This window comes from Fopius arisanus, unplaced genomic scaffold, assembly GCF_000806365.1.
Source record: "Fopius arisanus strain USDA-PBARC FA_bdor unplaced genomic scaffold, ASM80636v1 scaffold00014, whole genome shotgun sequence".
Classification (NCBI taxonomy): Eukaryota; Metazoa; Arthropoda; class Insecta; order Hymenoptera; family Braconidae; genus Fopius; species Fopius arisanus.
The window spans coordinates 1,330,039-1,352,174 of record NW_011887753.1 but is presented as its reverse complement, the minus strand read 5'-3'; the positions used below and the strand labels follow the sequence as shown (position 1 = coordinate 1,352,174).

Sequence of the window (22,136 nt, the reverse complement as noted above, 5' to 3'; positions counted from 1 at the left end):
GATTCTTAATTCGTGTAAAAATGAGAAGAATGCAGATAAATATTTATACGGTAATAAATTAACTCGTGATTATGAGCATTATGAATTCAAATCCATGTAGAAATTCCCGCGTAAAACTGGGACTTAAAATTATTTTATTGGTGACTGACTTCAGTCTGCACCTCAGGGGCGTTCCGGACACGATTCGTGTCGTGTCTGCTGTCAATTCGACAGCAATTTATTAAAATTTGACATTTACCCAGTAACAATTAAGGTGAGTTGCACATTTACCGAGTAATTCACTCCAAATAAATGAAATTTATTAAAAATTTTGGGACTAAATCGAGGACTTTGTGTTTATCCCTGGGATCGTCGGTTCCGAGGGACTTGACTCCATTTCTTGGGAGATTTTTCTACCTGGGGGAGAATTCCTTGAAGACGAGGCACCAGGAAGTGGTTTTAATTCGTATCTGAGGATTTGCTGGTGCCAGGACAGAGGAAGAGGGTGGAAAGGGATTCCTGGGGCGAGGGGAGGGCTCCGGGGTGGTTGAAGGGAACATTGATCCATCCCCGGTTGTCTATACATGTTGATCGGAGTCATTCCATATTCAGATGTTCTATTCTCCATAAATTAGAGCTCGAGCTGAATTAAATTGCCGACCATTTATGATCACTTAGTGAATGAGGGCAGAAGAATCGACGTTTATTAATATAGAGTAGTAAATCTGAATTTATATCGAGGTTTAATCAATTTTCTGACGATTTTCTAACGTTTATGTTTTCAGTATCGAAAATGTCAGATTCAAAGTACTTCACGACCACCAAGAAGGGGGAGATCTTTGAATTGAAGTCAGAATTGAATAATGACAAGAAAGAGAAGAAGAAGGAAGCAGTGAAGAAGGTAAATACTATGACTCCCTCTGACAACATATCGGTTATAAATTAAAATTGTTAATCCAATTCCAGGTGATTGCCTCGATGACAGTGGGGAAGGACGTGTCAGCCCTATTTCCAGACGTCGTCAATTGCATGCAGACCGACAACCTCGAGCTCAAGAAACTTGTTTATCTTTACCTGATGAACTACGCCAAGAGTCAGCCTGACATGGCGATAATGGCTGTCAACACATTCGTCAAGGTAATGCATTTTTTTTAAACCTCTGATCTTCCCTGAAATTAATAATTTACAATTAATTTTATCAAGTGCACATCTGCTATATTTGTACATAACGACACCAGTGTAATTTTATTTTACCGAGGAAGCTGCAGAGTCACTCATTCCATTGTTACTCCACACAATTAATGTGTGTAATTGTTCTTGAGGTATCGTTCATCACTCGATGTTCATTTATTTGGTGATTTACAGAGGAATAATATTCGTTGATTATCAATTTATAATTAATGGAAAAAATTATGATTAAAGGAAGAATACGCAATGCTTAATCGAGAAGTTAAAAACAAATTTAATGAAGAGTCACTGAATAATTTTCTCTCATCGCAGGAATTTTATGTTAAAAATTGGTGTACCGGTATTGCAGGTCAATGAATAATGTTTTTCTCTGTAATTTGTGGACTCTACAGTTCTGCCTCGTCCCCACGGACTGTGCTTTGCAAATAAATATTTGCACAGGGCTGTTCGTTGTTCAGTACGACTGTCTGATAATTTTCCAAGAGACGTATCGAGAGGCGAATCGCTTATTTTTCAAAGGGCACGAGACTGGAATTTGGTGGACGTCACGAACAATTTATTGAATGATAAATATATATCATTATTTGTCACTCCAAATTCCAGGATCATTGAATTACCGGGGCGATCCTAAAGAACGTTAATAACTACTTCAGTAAATTAAGTGTACGATTTTAATATATCTGTCTCGATTTTTTGCATCGATTGATAATCCATTGATCCAAGTGTCGGTGTAAATATGTTCTCAAATGCATGACGATTTACCAATCCCTCAGTTCATGGAAATGATCTAATAAATTAATAACTTCAATTTATCTCATTCTTTAATTTATTCTGAATCGTCGCATGTGCGTTGAATTCCGAAATATTTTATTAAACGTTTACTATATTTATTATATATCGACGTTTACTATATTTATGTGTCTATTGCATTGTAAATCGATGCCTGTATGCGCTAATGCCAATGCACGCAGAAAAATAATAATAATCCACGAATAAAAAATATTACCAAAGATTTCGACCTCTTTCTGAAAAAACTGAAAAACAATTTTCAATCCAAAAATTTAATCTCTCGTTGTTTATCGATGTTCAATAATCTCCAAATAAATCACCTAATTGACTCATCCTTTATTTAATAAAAATAATTCTGTATTGAAGTGGAAAACCACAGAAATCATTGAAAAATCTCCGCTTCACTGCAGAATTCCGACGAATAATTTCATCTGCACGTTCGACTCTAAAAATTAATAATATCACCATCAATATTTCCAAGCATTTTAATCTCTCCAACCATAACAGAACGAAATTTTGAATAAAAGCGATAACTCGTGCTCTTTGAAAAATGAACGACTCGCGTCACGATCGTTTATTCCCACATAAACTTAATGATAATGAATCAAAAGAAAAATGGTGAACGGTGACCAATTTCAACTTTTTCGTTCTGACACGCTAAAAAGGAGCTAGCCACATCTCCGATGACAAAGGTACCATAAATCTTTCTATCTCGTTACACAAAAAAGAATGAAAAACATTTTAAAAAGAAAAAAAATAAGAGTGGGTCGAACATGAAATAGTTAGTGATTGTCGTGAGTAGACTTGAATCCCTGGCTTGCACATTTTTGTTGCGTAGGACTGCGAGGATCCGAATCCCCTGATCCGTGCTCTTGCAGTGCGCACCATGGGCTGCATCAGGGTGGACAAAATCACAGAGTACCTGTGCGAACCCCTGAGGAAGTGCCTGAGAGACGAGGATCCGTATGTCAGAAAAACGGCAGCTGTTTGCGTTGCTAAACTGTATGATATCAATGCAGGGCTGGTCGAGGATCAGGGATTCTTGGATCAGCTCAAGGATCTGCTGTCTGATAGTAATCCCATGGTAATTCCTCAATTATTTCATAAATTATCATCCAAAATTGCAAGAATAATCTACAATTCAGCACTAAAATACTCTCGAATTTTATAAACCCGTTATTTTCTAACAATTGATCGTCCCCAGGTGGTGGCAAACGCAGTGGCCGCCCTCTCAGAAATAAACGAGTCGTCCCCGAGTGGTCAGCCCCTAGTGGAGATGAACGCCCAGACAATAAATAAACTGCTGACGGCTCTGAACGAGTGCACAGAGTGGGGTCAGGTATTCATTCTGGACTCTCTAGCCAATTACTCGCCGAAAGATGATCGCGAGGCCCAGAGCATCTGCGAGAGGATAACTCCTCGCTTGGCTCACGCCAACGCAGCAGTTGTGCTCTCAGCAGTAAAAGTCTTGATGAAATTAATGGAAATGCTGCAGTCAGAGTCTGATTTCGTGGGGACCCTCACGAAGAAGCTGGCACCACCCTTGGTGACGCTCCTGAGTTCTGAGCCCGAGGTGCAGTACGTTGCTCTCCGCAACATCAATCTCATCGTCCAGAAACGTCCAGACATTCTCAAACACGAAATGAAAGTCTTCTTCGTGAAGTACAACGATCCAATTTACGTTAAACTTGAGAAGCTGGACATAATGATTCGTTTGGCCTCGCAGGCGAATATTGCGCAGGTGTTGTCCGAGCTGAAGGAGTACGCCACCGAGGTGGACGTAGATTTCGTGAGAAAAGCAGTTCGAGCGATCGGTAGATGTGCTATCAAGGTAGAACCATCAGCCGAGCGATGTGTCTCGACACTTTTGGATTTGATTCAGACAAAAGTGAATTACGTCGTGCAGGAGGCGATAGTAGTGATCAAGGATATTTTCCGTAAGTATCCGAATAAATACGAGAGCATAATCTCGACCCTCTGCGAAAATCTCGATACCCTGGACGAGCCCGAGGCGAGAGCCTCGATGATTTGGATAATCGGTGAGTATGCAGAGAGAATTGACAATGCTGATGAGCTCCTCGAGAGCTTCCTCGAGGGCTTTCACGACGAGAATACCCAGGTGCAGTTGCAGCTGCTGACAGCAATTGTCAAGCTTTTCCTGAAACGACCAACGGATACTCAGGAGCTGGTGCAGCAGGTGCTGAGTCTAGCCACTCAGGACTCTGACAATCCTGACCTTAGGGATCGAGGGTTTATATATTGGAGGCTGTTGAGTACAGATCCCGCAGCTGCCAAGGAAGTAGTCCTGGCTGAGAAGCCCCTGATTTCAGAGGAGACAGATCTTTTGGAGCCAACTCTCCTGGACGAGTTGATCTGTCACATTTCGAGCCTGGCATCTGTCTACCACAAGCCCCCCACAGCTTTCGTGGAGGGGAGGTCAGCAGGTGCGAGGAAATCTCTACCAGCGAGGACTAACTCCAATGAGGATGCTCAAAGGACCTCTGCCCCTCAGGCCCAGGTGATTCCAGCACAGGATTCTCTCATTGGAGATCTTTTGAGTATGGACATTGGAGGTCCTCCAGCAGTAGCTGCCACCCCAGCTGCACCCACTGGCATGGGCCTAGACCTCCTCGGTGGAGGTCTCGACAGTATCCTCGGGGGAGGGGACACGGCAGCCCCCGCTGTCTCACAAACCACCACTGGATTGCTTGGTGACATCTTCGGATTCAACCAGGGCCCAGCCCCTTACGTGCCACCTAAAGTAAACTGGCTGCCAGCTGAGAAGGGCAAGGGCTTCGACATCTGGGGTACATTCAACAGGAAGAATGGACAGATTTCCATGGACATGACCTTCACCAACAAAGCAATGCAGAGTATGGGAGGATTCGCAATTCAATTGAATAAAAACAGCTTTGGCTTGACTCCAGCTACACCTTTGGCTGTTCCTGGACCGTTGGGACCTGGGGCAAGCATCGAAGTCTCTGTTATACTCTCCACTACTGGAGCTGTTCAAAGAATGGAACCCCTTAACAATCTTCAAGTGGCCATCAAGAACAATATCGATGTTTTCTATTTTGCCTGCGTCGTTCCCATGCACGTGTACTTCACTGAGGATGGACAGCTCGATAAAAGGGTCTTTCTCTCCACGTGGAAGGACATTCCTGCACAGAACGAGGTCCAGTACACCCTCAATGGCATCATGCTTACAGCTGATCAGGTCGTGCAGAAGATGCAGCAGAATAATGTCTTTACTATTGCTAAACGGAATGTCGAGGGACAGGACATGCTTTATCAGTCTCTCAAGCTTACGAATAATGTCTGGGTACTCAATGAGTTGAAGATCCATCCGGGAAATCCTGATGTTACTGTGAGTAGTTTTCTGGGGATTTAGAGGAATTTCAAGGTGATTATTTCAATTGATTTATGATGATTGCTTTTTTTTTGCAGCTCTCGTTGAAGTCTCGCACTGTGGACGTGGCTGCGGGTGTCTTTGCCTCCTACAACGCCATCCTTCATTCTTAAATTGATGGAGATGATTTGATTTGGGAGGAGTGACGATCGGGATGGGAGAAATGTTCAGGTCACTGACCTGGGGATATTCCAGTAGGATTAATGAAATTGTGTACTATATAAGGAATAAATCATTGATTAAGGATGAGACAAAATTAATTTCCCCTGTCCTGACTCCTGTACAGGGTAAAAAAAAATCAATGCGTGAATATAAAAGACAGAAAATCAAATAGAAACTAGTACACAATTTTTAATAGTGGGGAAAAGTGTAAATCATTTTGTGGGGATTATTAATTAGTTAATATTGTCGATAATTCAGAATTTCGTGATTCCAACAGATTTCGGAAGCTCCCCCTTTTGTGGATATTTCGAACTTTCCCGCCTTCCACCTTTCTTCCGTCTCAGGCAAACATGGCTGCACGGTCAATCTCAAAAAAGCGAAAGGTTTGTAAATTTTATAAAAATACAAGTCATGGAATTGCAAAAATATTGTATTGGGAAGAATCTGTGGATGTTTGTCTATAATATTGGGGAAAAACTGCGAGTTTATGTGGATTCCTCACTCCGGATGACGTGGATTACTGGGGACTGTCTAGTGCCCCCCAAACGTGCTCCAAAACCCTTCAAAAATCGCGAATTACAGATTTAATTATTGAGCTCTGAATTCTGGACGAAAACTAGTGCTTCTGGAGTTTCATACATCCATACCATTTTCTGGGGCAGTCCTCTGTGTTTCAATCAGTGATTTGTTTAGTCGAGTGTCTGAAATTCAAGGTTATGTTCACAAAACAAATGATTTTGATTATTTATGACTTGTCAGACTCGACAATAAATATTCCACTAGCCGCAGGAATTTATCGAACTCCTCACCAGTGAAAATTACGTTTTTTTTTTTACAGTTCGTAGGAGACGGAGTGTTCAGGGCTGAGCTGAACGAGTTCCTGACTCGTGAACTCGCCGAAGATGGTTACTCTGGTGTTGAGGTGCGTGTCACACCAACACGTACCGAGATCATCCTCTTGGCCACTCACACACAGAGTGTGCTTGGAGAGAAAGGACGGAGAATCCGTGAATTGACGTCTGTCGTCCAGAAGAGATTCAACTTCAAGGATCAAACCGTTGAATTGTACGCTGAGAAGGTGGCAACCAGGGGTCTGTGTGCCATTGCCCAGGCCGAGTCCCTCAGATACAAGTTGATCGGTGGTTTGGCTGTCAGAAGGTAATCCATCCAGAATTTTCTATTTTTGTTTTCTCAAAAAATTTTGTAATCACGAAATAATTCATCTCTTCATTAAATTTCAGAGCGTGTTACGGAGTCCTTCGATTTATAATGGAATCCGGAGCAAAGGGTTGTGAAGTCGTTGTCAGTGGAAAACTCCGAGGACAGAGAGCAAAGAGTATGAAATTCGTTGACGGCCTCATGATCCACTCTGGAGAGCCAACAGCTGACTACGTCGACACAGCAACTCGTCACGTCCTCCTCAGGCAAGGTGTCCTGGGGATCAAGGTAAAGATTATGCTGCCATGGGATCCGAATGGAAAGATTGGACCCAAGAAGCCCCTGCCTGACAATGTCAGTGTAGTTGAGCCGAAGGAGGAAGTACTCCCTCAGCAGCCATCCTCTGAGGTTAAGGCCGCCAAGGATGCTGCACAGGCAGCACCCATTCCTGCTTAATTCTACTGAACTCTTTACAATAAAAACATGAGAACGTGATCAAAGGGTTTTATTTTTCATTTTTCCTTTTACTCATAAGAAATCCTGACAACTTTTTCCCCCAAAAATTATTTAACTCCACATTAAAAGTAATAACAATTTTTATTAAGATTATTTTTTACATAATCAAAGGGTAATCAGCCCCTTCAAACAAACAGGAAAAATTACAATAAATTATATTTCTCAATTTATACTGAACAAACAAAATTAACTTCTTCGATAGCAAAAAAAAAATTAATTACTCAACCTGAACTCAAAATTAGAGATCCTGCCCGGGGCTGAGATCTCCTGTAACTCAGTTTCCGCGTTAAACCAGTAATTAAACCAGCAATTAAATCCTGGGGATTGCCCCCGAGGGCACATCGACTCCTCTCCTAAATACTGTAGGCGTAACTTCCCGTAATCACGATGTACTCGAGTGCGAACCCCACGTACGAGGTCGCATCGATTGCCCCCCCCTCTCCCTCCAGGGTGCGGCGAAAACGTCTGCCAATTATTTGCGTCCTCCAACTACCTCCAGGAGCAAAAGAAAAAAATCCTCCAATCAAGGTCACCCTCCTTTGCATTTTTAAGAGTTACGGATTTATCGGGGAGGAGATAAATTGAATTTCGTGGAGTCAATTTGGGTTTAATAGTCGACTTTTGTGTCGATGTCAGGCGCTTAATTAAAGCGAGATGTGATGCTGGAGGATGGGAGAGGCTGTCTGAGTGTCTGGGAAATGAGAACGGATTTTACTGTGCGGTGGAGCACACCTGTTTCATCCAGGTATGCCGGTTTGCCCTCCACTTGTTTCGTTGTAGTTTAAAAGACAAAAAAAAAACGGGATGAACACCATTTGAATTCCTGCGGAAATATTATAGTAGAGAATAAACTGATGTATCAAATATTATTTTAAAAATACACCAACCCAATTGCCAGAGATAAATAATTCAAACTTTATTAATCGTTAATTCACTCATTACGAATTCGAAAGATCGATTATCTGAATTTTTCTTAAATATCTTGTCACTACTTTTGAATTATCAGACTAAATAATTATAATGATACTTAAATAATTAGTCAATCAGGTAATTAAAAATTGATAGGGATATTTAGGGTATAATTAATATCGAATCGTAAATACAATGATCTTTGAAATTATCGTGAAATTGATTTTTCACTGACAATTCAATTGCATTTTGCAACAGAAATGTTGTAAAAGGGAATAAATGGATAGTGAAGAGCAATTGAATATAATCCCTCTGGAGGAATATGAAGAATGGAGTCTGGAGGAGATTTCGTGGTAAGGGTATCGAAGGGCACCTCGGTTACAAGGAAAGCCGCCTCAGCCAGACAATAGGACGCCATACGATCTCGTGCACCTCAGGATACCCTCTCCTTCCCCCTGGACAACCTGTCCCAGACCTTCTCCCCTTATTCCACCGACTCGTCGTTTTTCTCTTTCCCCGGTTTAAACGAACCGAGTGGCCGGCGTTACAACTTGCTCGGCGTGAATCCATAATTTACGGGTCACGTTTACGTGGGTATACACAGGCCCATGGATATATCCACCGGCGATGGGGTTTACTTTCCACTTGCCTCTACCTCCTCAACCTGCCATATAAGCTGAATCATGAGGTACAAATGTGGAAAAACCATCGTCAAGGATTTCCCTGCAATCGATCCGGATAAATCAGTGATTTTTGCAATTGAAAATATAAAAAAAAATAATCCATTCAGCATCTGCAATAAAATAACGCAATAAAATTTCGAGTTCAATTAATTAATTAGGATTTTACGGGAGGGTACAGCCTTATTATAAATTAATATCGACTGGGGAATAATATTTTGAATATATTTTTTAATTGTTAATAAATTATCAATTTTTACCGGAAGGTCCTCAGAAAAATGGAGAGGCGTTATCCCAGGCACTTCGGAGGGAACCCTGATAAATCATGGGCGATACCCTGGGGCCCCAGGTGTTCTCTTTTGATTCCCGCTGCACCCCTCATCGCGCGAGGATAAAACACATCTAACACTCACAACGGGGTATCCCGACGATCCCTCCTCGTCCCTCCACCAAGGATCGCGTTAAAAGCTACATTCCAATGGCCGTAACCAGTTCTGAATTGCTTTTAAAGATGGAGGAAGGGGACCCACCACCTCCTGGTGCCCCAACAAAAAGGGGGGGACATCAAAACACGCGAGGTGAATCGCACATAACAATAAACTCAACCAATTTGTTCCTCCGTTCTATTTAATTATTTTTTATTTGCCAAATCAACTGGAGATAGAGACGTGGAAACAGTCATCGTGGGCCTCACCTCCTAATCACAGTGACTCCATCATTAACCGGCCCAATTTCGGGGCCCACAGGGCAGACTATTTCACTTTCCAATGATTAATTCTTCGAGATCTTTAATGAGTTCTATCAATATCGGAAATAACTCCGAAACGCGGGGAGATGCGGTCATTTGCATCGGGGCCTTTTTTGCAGAGCTCATTGAGATCTATAAAAAAGGTCCTGATGAAGATTTCGGTGTCTCCCCGGATTTCAAAGATATTGACGTAAATGTAACTCGGGATCTCGGGATCTCGGGATCGCTCTCTGTTAATTCATGAGTTATAATCTTCCATAATGCGACATTAGGTGATAAAAATGACCGTAGCTGTCCCATCTACGATCACATCTGTCCCACTCTCACCAATTTCAATGAATCATCGTGATACTTAATTACCCCGGCAATTAAACTCGTCTGATACGTCTCATTTTATCACTGTTTATCCCGAGAGAATTAAACGTCGAAAAAACGGAGAAATCGCTGCATCATTGACACGACGGATTAATTATTCCTGCTAAATTTGTAATTTCGGATTAACTACGGATTGATTGCAACATATATGGATAATTAATTTTGCTTGATCGGTGGTGTATGATGAATAAAAATAATTTCTCCGCAATTTGCAGATGAATCACAGATGATCTCATAGAAGACGAGTTTTATATAGTGTTCCACATTTTGTGACATCACAGGAAATTGTTGGAAGAAATTGTTGGAATCTTGCATGAGGTAGGAAGGACACGGCTACTCGATAGAATTTTGTATTCACTGAAAAAAAAAATGAATAGTCCATTTATAAATTGTCTGGTTGCAAATGAAATTCAAGTCTGGACTTGAAGTATCTGGAGAGACGCGTGTAATATCCCCAGGTCGTCGGTCAGTCTCTCACCTCTGTTGTTTCTCCATCCTCTTCGGACAGCTGAATGTCCCCATGGGAATTTCGATCACCATCTCTGTCCGATAACTCGAAATCTCCCCAGGGACCACTCCCAGGTGCCCTCCTGTCTCCTCGGTCCACCTTCAGGTCATTTCTACCGCGTCGCAACGCCCAGAAAACGAGATCTTTTCATCTTTCCTGGACGAAAAAAAAAGTGAAACAAAAAGATAAAAGAAATGAGGAAGGAAGGACTCCTGACCGCAGGTCTTTCTCTCGATAGCGAATTGGCAACAATGTTCTTAAATTGAAACTTGTGGCTTCGTGGAAGGAAACGCTTTAAAAAAATATTCCAATTGATCAGCCAAGTTTTACGAGGCTTTTACCATTATCTCGGATAAAAGATGGCTCTCGCAGAAATCTGGTGAATACCTCAGGAGGTGGAGGTCAACGGGGGATGGAGATCACTGGACCGTCCAGGGTAAATTTCCGATTGCAGAATGAATTCCACTGAGAAAAACGGCAAAACGAAGATATCGACTTACGGGTTTTCCCAAGGGTCTAAAAAAATCGTGAATAGCAGTTGAAAAAAAACTTCCAGGACATGTGCCAAAACAGATAAAAAATCAGATGGATAAAAAATTTTCCTGGGGTGAAAAATGATGGGGTAAAAAAAACCTGACCCCGTCAGGTGCATTACTGATATTTCCATGCAATTTATTTAGTTCTTTTTTTTTTCGAGCCGAGAAAATTGGAGGAATTCGAAAAGAATGGCTCAGCCTATGGCCTCCACTCTCGACTCGAACTCCTCTGATATCGCACCCGCTCCTCTCCTCTGCCGTTAGACTGAGACAGGCTCCAACGGGCAAGTGGCAAGTGCCAGTTGCTCACCAGCACTTGCCACGGCTGGACACGGCTCTTTCAGGTCCATTCGGGTCCATCCAGACGCATATCGACCGATCAACGCGTTCCTGAATAATAAATATTGAAAATAACCGAGAAATGATGTGAATGAGTGCTTGGGGCATTATTCGCCTTCCTCTGGACCAGGAATAATACTCCACCCGCGGGAGGACGTGGGGAATCGGTTGGTGAGGGTGGAAAATGGTGCCAAGTGCGGAGAATCGAGAGCAAGTGTCGGAAAAGTGAATTTTTTATTCCGGAATTTTTCCTATTTTTGGCTTTCTCTTCGTAAATTCTGGATTGACGATGTGGACTGCGTCCAGGATGCTCCTGGGAGTCGTTGTCCTGGCGGCTGCTCTCGGGGAATATCACGTGGAGGGAAATACCACTGTTGCTATTGCTAAAGTAAGTTTTGATTGAAATTATTCCGGAATTAATGTTTCGGGTAATTTTGAGGGAAAAGTTCTCTGTGGAGTTATTTTTTTAAGCTGAGAAAAATTATTTTCCCCAAATGAATTAACTTCACCTCTTCACTGGAGTAATTGACCCGCGATAAGGATTGAATTGTTTAGATTTTTATTTATTTATCTCAAGGAAATCTACTTCGCAAATTTTTTTTCCCTCTGTATTTGCGAAGTCGTATTTATTTCTTTCGGATTAACCGACTTGTAATTGCTGGAGTGATAAGAGAGCAATTGAAAAATATTTCCCCGAGATGAATTATGGATTGAAGTCATTTAGTCATTACCACAACTCGTCAAATAAATTCGTAATCGTAATTATTTATTCACTGAAAATCACTCACTGAAAATCAATCATGATTTTTAACCGCGATGTTTATAATATATATTATATACTCAGTACCTGAACGATTTCATCAGCGGAGTAATAAATTCGTTAGAGTTTGAAGAAAATCCCCCGATGTGTAACAACATTCGACCTTGCGGGGATTTACCACCCATAATAAATCAATGGGCGGGTGATTACGGGTTTTAAATAACAGGAGAATATTCCCCTGTACTGCATAATAGTGCGTTTGTCTCTGGAAATCGGAGGCTGAGATAAACCGCACGCGTGCCATTTTGTTACTTGTTTTGTCTTTATTTTTATTTTTTATGAGCGACTCGAGTTGGGGAAATTAATCGTCACACGCGAGACAACAGATTTATTAGTCAATGAAGTGACATGAACATGCATCGTGGAGAAATCAAAAGGGGAAGGCTCTGAGGTAGTGATGGCCCCATTCTTATCTCAATTGGCTGGGGTGCAAGAAAAATCCATTGAAATTCAACCTGCAGGAATAATTATTGATTGCGATTTGAAATAATTATTGATTGCGATTTGAAACCCAAAAAAAAAACATTAAAAATTCATTATCCACAAAGGGAAGTCATTAAAATCAGTCAATTAATATGATGAGTATTTTTGGATTAGTATAAAGGATTATTATATTTATTATTTACCGCATTATCAATCTGTAATTAAATTGTTGATGGAAAAATTCTTGGGATTTCGGGATTTTTGGAATCAATAATTTTGCAATTGAATTGATATCTCAAAAAAAAATGAGAGATTCAACAACTTCGCTGTTGATTTAGAGTTGCAATGATTTCCTGATGAGAATAACATCGAGTCTCTCATTAGTTAATTAAGAATGTGGGAATGAATGGCGCCTGGAGACGCGGAAATGAGAGGCGAATGGAAAATGAGAATGAAAAATAAATCGAAAATTGGATGAGGGAAATTGTGTCAATTGGGCCTTGCATATTCATCGCAGTGGATGAACACTCGAGCGTGTTCTGAAATAAAAATGAACAAGGAATTACGGATTATGAATTACGGACAGCTACTATGTGCGGTGCATCGAGCTATTTTAATATTCGAGGATTTTAGTACTTGTTCACCAGCTCCTTACTCACCTCCATGAGCCCATCTGCAAATAAACGAGATAAAAGTGGAATTAAAAGATGAATTTTCATGGATCGAGGGAAGACTTGAGAAAAAAATTTTACCCAAGAATATTTACGAACCACAAAAAAATATATTTGGTATATTTTAAATAAATAATATATAATAAATAAATATTTTAAATAAACGAGATAAAAGTGGAATTAAAAGATGAATTTTCATGGATCGAGGGAAGAACTGAGAAAAAAATTTTACCCAAGAATATTTACGAACCACAAAAAAATATATTTGGTATATTTTAAATAAATAATATATAATAAATAAATATTTTAAATAAACGAGATAAAAGTGGAATTAAAAGATGAATTTTCATGGATCGAGGGAAGAACTGAGAAAAAAATTTTACCCAAGAATATTTACGAACTACAAAAAAATATATTTGGTATATTTTATTATTTTTTAGTTTTAGTATATTTTATAATATATATTTTTAATATATACATTTATACATTAAAAATATAAGTGACTCTTATGGGAGTATTTACACAGTGATCGCCAGATATACTGATGGAAATAAAATATTCTTCGCAAAAATAATTTTTTTTCTCCCTGCACTCTCCTCACACTTCTCTCATTACGAATTACGAACAACAATTCCTTAAACTATTGTTTATTAGATATTGTTTATTTAGAAATCACTCTAATAAAGAAGAAAATTTGGGAAATTTCATTGATCAACTTCAATAAATAATAACTTGATATAAATAAATTGATTTATCAATTCCTGAGATATTAGGGTATTTAGTGGACTTCAATTAAAAATAAAGTACGTGGGGAACGAAAATAATTAATCGAAATGTGAAAAAATAGATGATCATCAATATCAATGTCCTACATAACACCTCGATATAATCTCCGATGCCAATCGCATCGCGCGTGTAGAACAAAAATATCGACTAGACGATTATTTACGCAGATCGTAATATCTCGATGACGATTTATTGTTATGACATATGCGTTCAGTGCACAGACGCGCAATTACGAGTGCATTGAAATCCCCAGGTACCGTGTACATAATACGTGATCGATGTACCAAGGAAGTGACACAAAGTCGCCACTATCCGTGTTATAATTATCGATCCGATAGATCGATCACTCGGGCGCCACTTATTAGAAGACGAGAAAAAATCATTAAAATCATTGGCGCCTCGTCTGCGTCATTCCAATAATTTTCATATCTTACGAATTCGTCGATTCAATCACTCGTCATTTTGTCATAATAATCCATCGACGGTATTTATAATTAATCCGAAATTATGGAGATCGAATTGAAATCTTAAATGAGTGATTCGAAAATTTATTCAATGGATCGGAAATTTTTAAACACTTTCAGGAAAATTGGGAGTGGTTTAATGAGTTGTTCGATTAGATGGGATTTTAATAAAATTTCGAATGGAAATTTGTGGATTCTGGATGATAATTAATATCTAATTGGCCCTGAAATTGTTATTCGCTTATCGGTTGGGCTGACGCGCAAGTATTTTCCCTGGAGCAAAATCCTCTGAAATTCCCGGAAACTCGTCTTGCTGGTGTTTCCATCATCGATATTCTCAGTGACCAATCGATTAATCACCAGTGCCTCAACGTTATCGAATAAATTGTTATTCTGTTTATTGTCCGTACTCTGATTGTTAAAGTGGAGCAGTCGAAGAAGTGCTTTCAGAGGCGCGATAACGGGGTATCGATACTCGAAAAAAAAAAGTTAGGAATTTGCTTCAGTGTCAGACGGGTATACACTGACAGAATTAACCGGAATACATTCCCAAATTTGCCCATTGCGATTTCAAAAAACGATCACTTAAAAAAAAAGAGAAATCGAGATTATATATTTTTTATTATTGATTTATCTCGAGACCTATCGACTTCACGTGGAAATGTCAAAGGACTTTTTTACAGTTGACTAAATTTCGAACGAAAAATGTTTTCTGACATTTTTTCGTAGGATCAATAATTTCCGCGTGAAATCGATTGTTTAAATTAAAAAATCGGCATAGGGGAATGGAGACTGCACGCGTAAATTTCCCCGGCGATTTTTTTACGATCGGTGCAATAAAATATGAGAAATAAAATGAAAAATGGAGATTAAAAATAGAAATGGGAAATTGGATGGATGACCCCATATGGATTCAGCGGACAAATTCGTTAGCGAGGGGCTGAAATACATTCGCCGATACTTCAAGATATGTAATTACGTGACGAAACCCGGGTACAACAGGGGAACCTGTTGGACCACAGACAGTTTCTTCACCTCGGCATGTCTGGATTGTGTCTGTGTACAGATACACGAGAGTTGATAATTTTCCTTGCAGTAAGAAAGTACAACTTGAAAAAAATTGACAATAAAAATCCCTCGACTACCGATTTTTCGACATTTCTATTAAATCCGATCTAAGCCCTAACGCACCACCCATTAAAAACCCCGATTAACTACCTCTGATTAATCCCAATTACTAAAATTACCACGAACTAAACGATTGATTAAAATTAAATGAATTTATTACCGATTCGAGGGATAAAACGAGCTCTATTCGAGGTTCCATTACTCTGAGTAATAAATCGAGAAATTAGCCGATTATTTAACGGAATGTCACCAATTGATAGGAAGGTAATTAATTGAGGGGGAATTCAGGGGGTGAGGGGTTTTTGTCGCACGATCGAGAGGGAAAATCGCCGATTTTTTAGGGGATGATCTCATGAATTTTTTTAAAATAGCGGAATAATCTGGGAGCGACGATTTTTATTGTGGAAAACTATTTTTACTATTTTTGCTAGACTATCCACGCGGTTTTGCCGATACGTGAGGCTCTGCTGTCACTTTGTTGCCCAGACGTATTAATTCCCAAGGACACAAGTTGCCAATTGGCACGGTGCATTAGGCGACGAGAAATCGATTTCACGATCGAGCAAACACCACGGGATTCCGCTATTTTTTCGAGTTGAAAATCCAACGTAGAGATTGAACAGGTGAAGAGTGAATCGATATAGAATAATATTGATAACTCAATAACATGTGTCTTCAATTGTCCATGAAAGTGCGGTCATTTCCCTGGCCACTTCATGGCCTCGTAAACGTCAGGCTGGATTACCAGGGAGTTTCAACAAGTACCTTCTGTATTCCCCGGAGCGTGCCACTCTCTTCAACAATTTTTATCCATTTCAACTCAATCGTTTCAATTTCAAAAACCCACATCAATTGTAAATATTCATTTATCTCGAGAACTGGTGATTTTGTAAGGATATGTCAAAAGACCTTTCTTGTTGGGAATTTAATCGCCCAAAAAAAAGTCCTATGCCACTTTCTCGTGAAATCGACAGGTTTTCAGATAAATTAATTCAAAAAATGATAAACTCCACTCCTCCCAATCAACCACTCCTACTGAATCTCCCTAGTCTCCAACGAATATCTCAGAATCTAAGCGTGATATCAAAATTTTTGATAAGACCGTTCTTGAAGAGCCCATTGAGATCTGAAAAAAATGTTACTACAAAAAACATCGATATCACCCTCGTAAACGGCGATATCGATCGAAAACTGAAATCGATGGATTTAAATCGTTCTACCACTGCTATTCGTTATCACCGCCGTTATCAATTACCTCTGGGGGAACATGAATTTACCACAACTTGTAAACTGAAAACTCGAAGCCTGGATTAATATCGTGGATTAATTTTTTTTAAACAACAACGATGGCTTGTGCTACAGCATTGACCTCCGACTGGCGCGTAATTCCCGGCTGAGAATAGAACCGGGTCCATTCATCAGTGCCTTGCAAAAATGTGGTTAACATTTCCACGGATTTTATTCCGGTGATATGTTGTTTCAGGAGGAATGTCGGAAGAGAATAGCTGATTGTTCCATGTCGAAAGGTGCCAGCACCCCAGTATGTGGCAGTGATGGGGTGACATATCCATCTCAGTGCCAAGTCGTCTCCAGACAATGCCAGGGGGAGTCAATCCTCATTAAACACACGGGCCCCTGTCCAGGTAATTCAATTTAACGACGCCAAACAGCCCTTCCCAAATTAATTAAGAATTATCAAAAAATTATTAATCAAAAACCGAATTATTCAATTATCCAGAATTCACCGGTGAAATCACTAGATTTCATTTTGATTTCCATCGAATTCATCATCTCCCAATTTCGTCAAAAAATTCCCATCAAAATTGAAATTACCTCATAATATAATAATAATAATAATTTATATAATAATTAAATGCCCAGTATCAGTGGAATTCAGTAAAAAAAAATATTAAAATGTCTCGATCTTGTGAAATACCGATTAATCTCGAAAAGTATTGATTTCAAGAGAAAATATAAAGAAACCTTTTTTACGGGGAATTGAATTATCGACAAAAAAGTCCTTCACCGTTTTAGCGGGAAATCCGTGGTTTTTGAACTGAAAGGCTGGAGAAAATCTTTCAATTGCAGTTTTGGTTTTTTTTTAAGTGAAATTGTGAGGATAAAATGACGTTTGATTGTCAAAAAATTGCAGAGACACCTCCGTGCTTCTCGGCCAGGGTGACAGCTCGTCCTGGTTCTCGTCCTGTCTGTCGTCCAGACGGCACTTGGGCCCCAATCCAGTGTCACACGGAAACTGGCTACTGCTGGTGCGTGACACCTCAGGGACGTCCACTTTCGGACACCTCCGTCAAGAACGAAAAGCCCAGGTGCCCCAAGGCAACGGCCACCTCGGGCACAGCCTCCACACGCAGTGGCCAACGAAGACGATCACCAAACTGGAAACAGCGCCGACAATACACAAGTCGTCACAGGAATACGTGCGACAGAGCGGAAAAATCAACATTCAACACAAATCTAATCGGCAATTTCAAGATCGAGTACCGAAGGACCAACATCTCCTCCGACGGTACATAAATACCGCCAATTACTTTTTCATTCTCTCACGTTTAATTACCCTGAACTACCCTGCATGCGCCATGAGTAAAATTTCGCTGTTTAAATAAAAAAAAAAAATCAGCAAGAATGAATGGACTAGAAAAGTAGAATAAAATCAGAACTAAAATTGCACGTAAATGGAAAGTTATCGGAATATCAAATGCCTCCAATTACCTAGACCCGATTATGAATTTATTCAATGCACTGGCCTGTGAGTTATTTAACGACGAAATAATCCTTGGAAACTGAAAAAAAAAAAAATCTGTCGTGAGACTTATTAATAGATCCTGAATGAAGTCGCAGGAGCACTCACGGGCATAATATCATGAAGGAAAGGATAATGAAAGGTGGTAATGGTGGTGATAATAAAAAGAGAACGACTGGATATAATAATACGAAAGAGGGATACGTACTTGGGTAATTGCGGGTTGTCGTGGACGTAATGAAAGTGATAATTGCCAGGGCAAGTTGCATCTGATTATACTGGTATGTCTGGAGGTATTCGAGTAACGCACTTGGGGGCCTTTTTAGCTTTTTCGTTTGGATACACTTGTGGTTTAATTTATGCACCAGAGACACTTGCCAGTTGCATTCCACGGGTCCATGGGCCCGTTGAGGTTCGCGGTTAATTGAGGAATTGAAGTACTCTGTACATTCTGTGATTTCAATCATAAATTTCAATTGCACAATCATTTTTTTTATTTAATTGATGATCCAAATGTAGATCAAATTGTCAAAATGTTATTTACATGAACTTGATGTTTATCTCGAAATCTAGCAACTTTATGAAAAAATATCATAAAATATTTTCTATCAGAAATTTAATTAGCTGGAGAAAAGTCCTTCACCATTTCTCCATTAAAGCGATAATTTTCGAGATAATCCAGGTGTGAGGTACGAGTGAAAGATATGAATTTCATCGGTGGAAAAAAATCGTTTTAGTCATCGGAATGTCTTGAACAGGTGATAAGAACGTGGAGCGCGTCTTATCCTGGAAATTTCTCACCCTGGATAAAGACGGTGATGGGTACCTGGACAGGAACGAGTACAAAGAGCTCCGGAGGCTAGCCAAGAAGGCGGTGCGACCGAAGAAATGCGCGAGAACGTTCGCCAGGACGTGCGATCTCAATCAGGATCTCAAATTATCGAGGCAAGAATGGGGTGCCTGTCTGGCAAACGACTTCAAACGTAAGTCTCACACATTATCCACCTATTTTCATCGTTGTCTCTAACACGAGGTGAATGTGACTGTTGGGTTTTTATTTGTTTAAATCTTCTCTTAACAAATGATCTCACCACCTCTGTCCCCTGGTCACCCGTTACCCTCAAGTCACCGGATTCGAATCTTCCAATTCTCACGTCTGCCCCCCAAAGAATTCAAACCGATTGAGACATTCAGCCCGATTAACTCCATGAGTCAGGAAAGTGGTTTACACTCGTAAAAGGCAGGATGTTGTTTAGAGAAACTTGAGTTGATGTCCTGCCCCGGAAGTTTATTGCCCACACGCATTTTAAACGTGTGTAACGAAGAAATTGAAGCCAATTGAGTGTGAAGCGAGAGGACAGACGGCCTCCGTACACGAGGAATTGTTCAATATTAATAATGCATTCGTAAATCTTCGTCTGCCCACGTATGTCGGACTGTGCTACCCTAGAATTACGGATACGCAAATTGTTCAGGCCGTTTTTACCCACCTCCAGAGACATTCAGGAAGAGAAAGATCGGTTTGAGAATCGGAAGTGGAGAATTTCTGGTTGTTTAGCGATTTCGAAATTGATTTTTCAAAATTTTCGTGGAAATTTCATTCACCTCATCAAATATAATTACATTATACGCTATTATATTATATTAAATTATATTTCTCCTGAAATTTTCTATAATTTAATAACTAATAGAAATTTTCCATAAGTTAATAAATTGATTTTTCGCATACAATCAATTAAAAAAAAAAACGTGAATTTACGAATGAATGAATGAATGTCCTGACCGATTGGAGTTGGTCTGTCGGCCACTGTTGACGTACACAAGCCTTGTTATCATTTAGTACATTTGTTCTTGTCGCTGAATGGTGCAGACGGACCCCGTGAGGTACTTGAGGCCCAGAAGACGAGGGCCACGGACGAAGGTGAGTCCATATGCCCCCCAGGTCGACATTGAGTGCATGTCACCAACGAATTATCGGTTTTTACTCGCTCCACTCCTCATTTTCAATGATTCCCCATCCCAAGATCAATTGATCGTTTCAGTGGCTTCAGTAGTTCGGCTTTTCTAACAATCTTCAAAATGTAGTTCTGCCTTTCTACATGTCGCTTACGAATTGTTATTAACAAAATCGTGATAATGCAGTGGATTAGTTATAATTACGATTTTTATGCAGTTTTGAAGGGGAATCCCCCGCCGGTTCACACACGACCGACATTCAATGATGATCCACCGGATACCAAGGAGGAGAGCGATGGTAAATTATTAAAACTTGTCGATTGAAATAGTGAGCTTTCTGTCGAAGTAATCCTGGATTCTGGACTTTAGCCAATGACTGCATCTCGGATCGACGATCCGTGCTGGAGGATCAAAGGCAAAACTCCCAGGAGAAATTTTACATTCCCCAGTGCACACCGGACGGTCGATACCACAAGGTCCAGTGCTACTCCGGTTATTGCTGGTGTGTTTATCAGGACACCGGAAAACCGATCCCAGGCACATCCTCCAAGGATCAGACGCCCAATTGTAATCCAGTCCCACCACCAAGCAGACCGATGAAAGGTACTGAAATTGTAATTATATCGCTCCAGTAATTCGACATTCCTCCCTCACCAGGAGTTTCCGAAAAATTCCTGAGGAATTCTTAAATAAATTGCGACTTTTGTCTGGCTGATTTTAGGCTGTCCGGAGGTAAAGAAACAGTTGTTCCTCCGCGACCTGATGGACCTGATGGACAAGCGGATGAAGTCCTCGAGTACAGACTCTGCCGAGGCAACCGACAAGTGGCCAGCCTCCAAGGAGGAGCGAGTGGCGACCTGGCACTTTGTCATGCTAGATAAGAACAAGAATAAAGTACTGGAGAGAAAGGAGTGGAAGAGCTTTCGGACTATGGTGGCCAACAACAGGCATCTGAGGAGGTGTGGGAAAAAGCTCCCGAGGTACTGTGACATCAACAACGACAGGAGGATCAGTATGACTGAGTGGCTGAGCTGTTTGAATGCACAGAAACCTTCTCAAGGTGAAATAAATATTTTTAAACAATTATCCATTAACCGGTGGTTGATTACACTCGTATTTGCCCCGTAGGCAATAAAACGGGGGAATAATGTGGTATTTTTATAAATTATTACAGGTGACAGCGTAGAAAATACATCGACCCAAAAACCCCGGAGAACGGGTCCGAATCCTCTGGACCAATTCCTCAACGACGACGACTGAGTCGACTGTGGTAGAGCACAAATCAAGACTTGATTGGTATCGATGGAAATTCATTTCCCTTCACTCTCCTTTTTTTACGCAGTGATAGAAATTAGTGTACTCGATAAATTAAAACGTAACGACACTTATAAGTATTACGACCGGAATTATGTATTTATGTTGAATATGTATATGTATTTTTGCATGAAAAATGGTGCTCGAGCACTGAATCATTTTGTTTTTTTTTACGTGCTAGGATTATGTCTCTGTACTAAATTGAGCTTCAAAGTGGTAAGTCCCATTTCCAATTATAGAATTCCCCAGTCCATAAATCCTCGATAATGAGCCGAAAAAAAAAGATTATCTAGAGCAGTAACAAAGTGTTGATGTGTCTATAAAACTTGTAATTATCAATTAAGAATTAATAATCAAAACTGAAGACAATGTGCAGTTTATCAGGAGTGCAATAAATTTCCTTTACGCTATGAAACTGTCGAGAAATGAATTGTCAGTCGTTGTAATGCCAATGATAATTACACGATTGGTTTGAGCATTCATCTGTAGAAAAATGATCTATTTGTTGGTAGTAAAA

The 22,136-nt window shown here is 40.1% G+C and overlaps 3 protein-coding genes across 5 annotated transcripts; all 3 read left to right on the top strand.

The window, feature by feature from the left end:
* The first annotated feature begins 166 nt into the window (after positions 1 to 166).
* AP-1-2beta (adaptor protein complex 1/2, beta subunit) lies at positions 167 to 5,609 on the top strand. 2 transcript variants are annotated; one of them, XM_011299467.1, is made up of 7 exons: positions 167 to 253; positions 765 to 880; positions 946 to 1,116; positions 2,622 to 2,648; positions 2,795 to 3,040; positions 3,161 to 5,323; positions 5,404 to 5,609. In XM_011299467.1, the coding sequence occupies exons 2-7, from the start codon at positions 773 to 775 to the stop codon at positions 5,476 to 5,478; spliced, it is 2,790 nt and encodes a 929-aa protein (XP_011297769.1). In that variant the 5' UTR covers positions 167 to 253; positions 765 to 772; the 3' UTR covers positions 5,479 to 5,609. The 2 variants fall into 2 exon arrangements, with proteins under 2 accessions (XP_011297769.1, XP_011297770.1); XM_011299468.1 differs by lacking the exon at positions 2,622 to 2,648.
* A 229-nt stretch (positions 5,610 to 5,838) lies between these two features.
* Positions 5,839 to 7,180, top strand: RpS3 (ribosomal protein S3). The gene is made up of 3 exons (XM_011299466.1): positions 5,839 to 5,910; positions 6,366 to 6,685; positions 6,769 to 7,180. The coding sequence occupies exons 1-3, from the start codon at positions 5,878 to 5,880 to the stop codon at positions 7,139 to 7,141; spliced, it is 726 nt and encodes a 241-aa protein (XP_011297768.1). The 5' UTR covers positions 5,839 to 5,877; the 3' UTR covers positions 7,142 to 7,180.
* A 4,084-nt stretch (positions 7,181 to 11,264) lies between these two features.
* Positions 11,265 to 22,034, top strand: LOC105263329 (SPARC-related modular calcium-binding protein 2). Of its 2 annotated transcripts, XM_011299464.1 has the most exons (9): positions 11,265 to 11,684; positions 17,072 to 17,231; positions 17,741 to 18,115; positions 19,108 to 19,332; positions 20,220 to 20,270; positions 20,523 to 20,603; positions 20,675 to 20,908; positions 21,027 to 21,365; positions 21,480 to 22,034. In XM_011299464.1, the coding sequence occupies exons 1-9, from the start codon at positions 11,586 to 11,588 to the stop codon at positions 21,563 to 21,565; spliced, it is 1,650 nt and encodes a 549-aa protein (XP_011297766.1). In that variant the 5' UTR covers positions 11,265 to 11,585; the 3' UTR covers positions 21,566 to 22,034. The 2 variants fall into 2 exon arrangements, with proteins under 2 accessions (XP_011297766.1, XP_011297767.1); XM_011299465.1 differs by lacking the exon at positions 20,220 to 20,270.
* The last annotated feature ends 102 nt before the right edge of the window (positions 22,035 to 22,136 follow it).

Excerpts from the sequence above, each read along its gene's own strand:
- AP-1-2beta (XM_011299467.1), top strand. The coding sequence starts at position 773 with ATGTCAGATTCAAAGTACTTCACGACCACCAAGAAGGGGGAGATCTTT. Across the intron at positions 1,117-2,621 it reads CTGTCAACACATTCGTCAAG|GAGCTAGCCACATCTCCGAT; the intron begins GTAATGCATTTT and ends CACGCTAAAAAG. Across the intron at positions 5,324-5,403 it reads CGGGAAATCCTGATGTTACT|CTCTCGTTGAAGTCTCGCAC; the intron begins GTGAGTAGTTTT and ends TTTTTTTTGCAG.
- RpS3 (XM_011299466.1), top strand. The coding sequence starts at position 5,878 with ATGGCTGCACGGTCAATCTCAAAAAAGCGAAAG. Across the intron at positions 5,911-6,365 it reads CAATCTCAAAAAAGCGAAAG|TTCGTAGGAGACGGAGTGTT; the intron begins GTTTGTAAATTT and ends TTTTTTTTACAG. Across the intron at positions 6,686-6,768 it reads GGTGGTTTGGCTGTCAGAAG|AGCGTGTTACGGAGTCCTTC; the intron begins GTAATCCATCCA and ends ATTAAATTTCAG.
- LOC105263329 (XM_011299464.1), top strand. The coding sequence starts at position 11,586 with ATGTGGACTGCGTCCAGGATGCTCCTGGGAGTCGTTGTCCTGGCGGCT. Across the intron at positions 20,271-20,522 it reads GACGAGGGCCACGGACGAAG|TTTTGAAGGGGAATCCCCCG; the intron begins GTGAGTCCATAT and ends ATTTTTATGCAG. Across the intron at positions 21,366-21,479 it reads TGCACAGAAACCTTCTCAAG|GTGACAGCGTAGAAAATACA; the intron begins GTGAAATAAATA and ends AAATTATTACAG.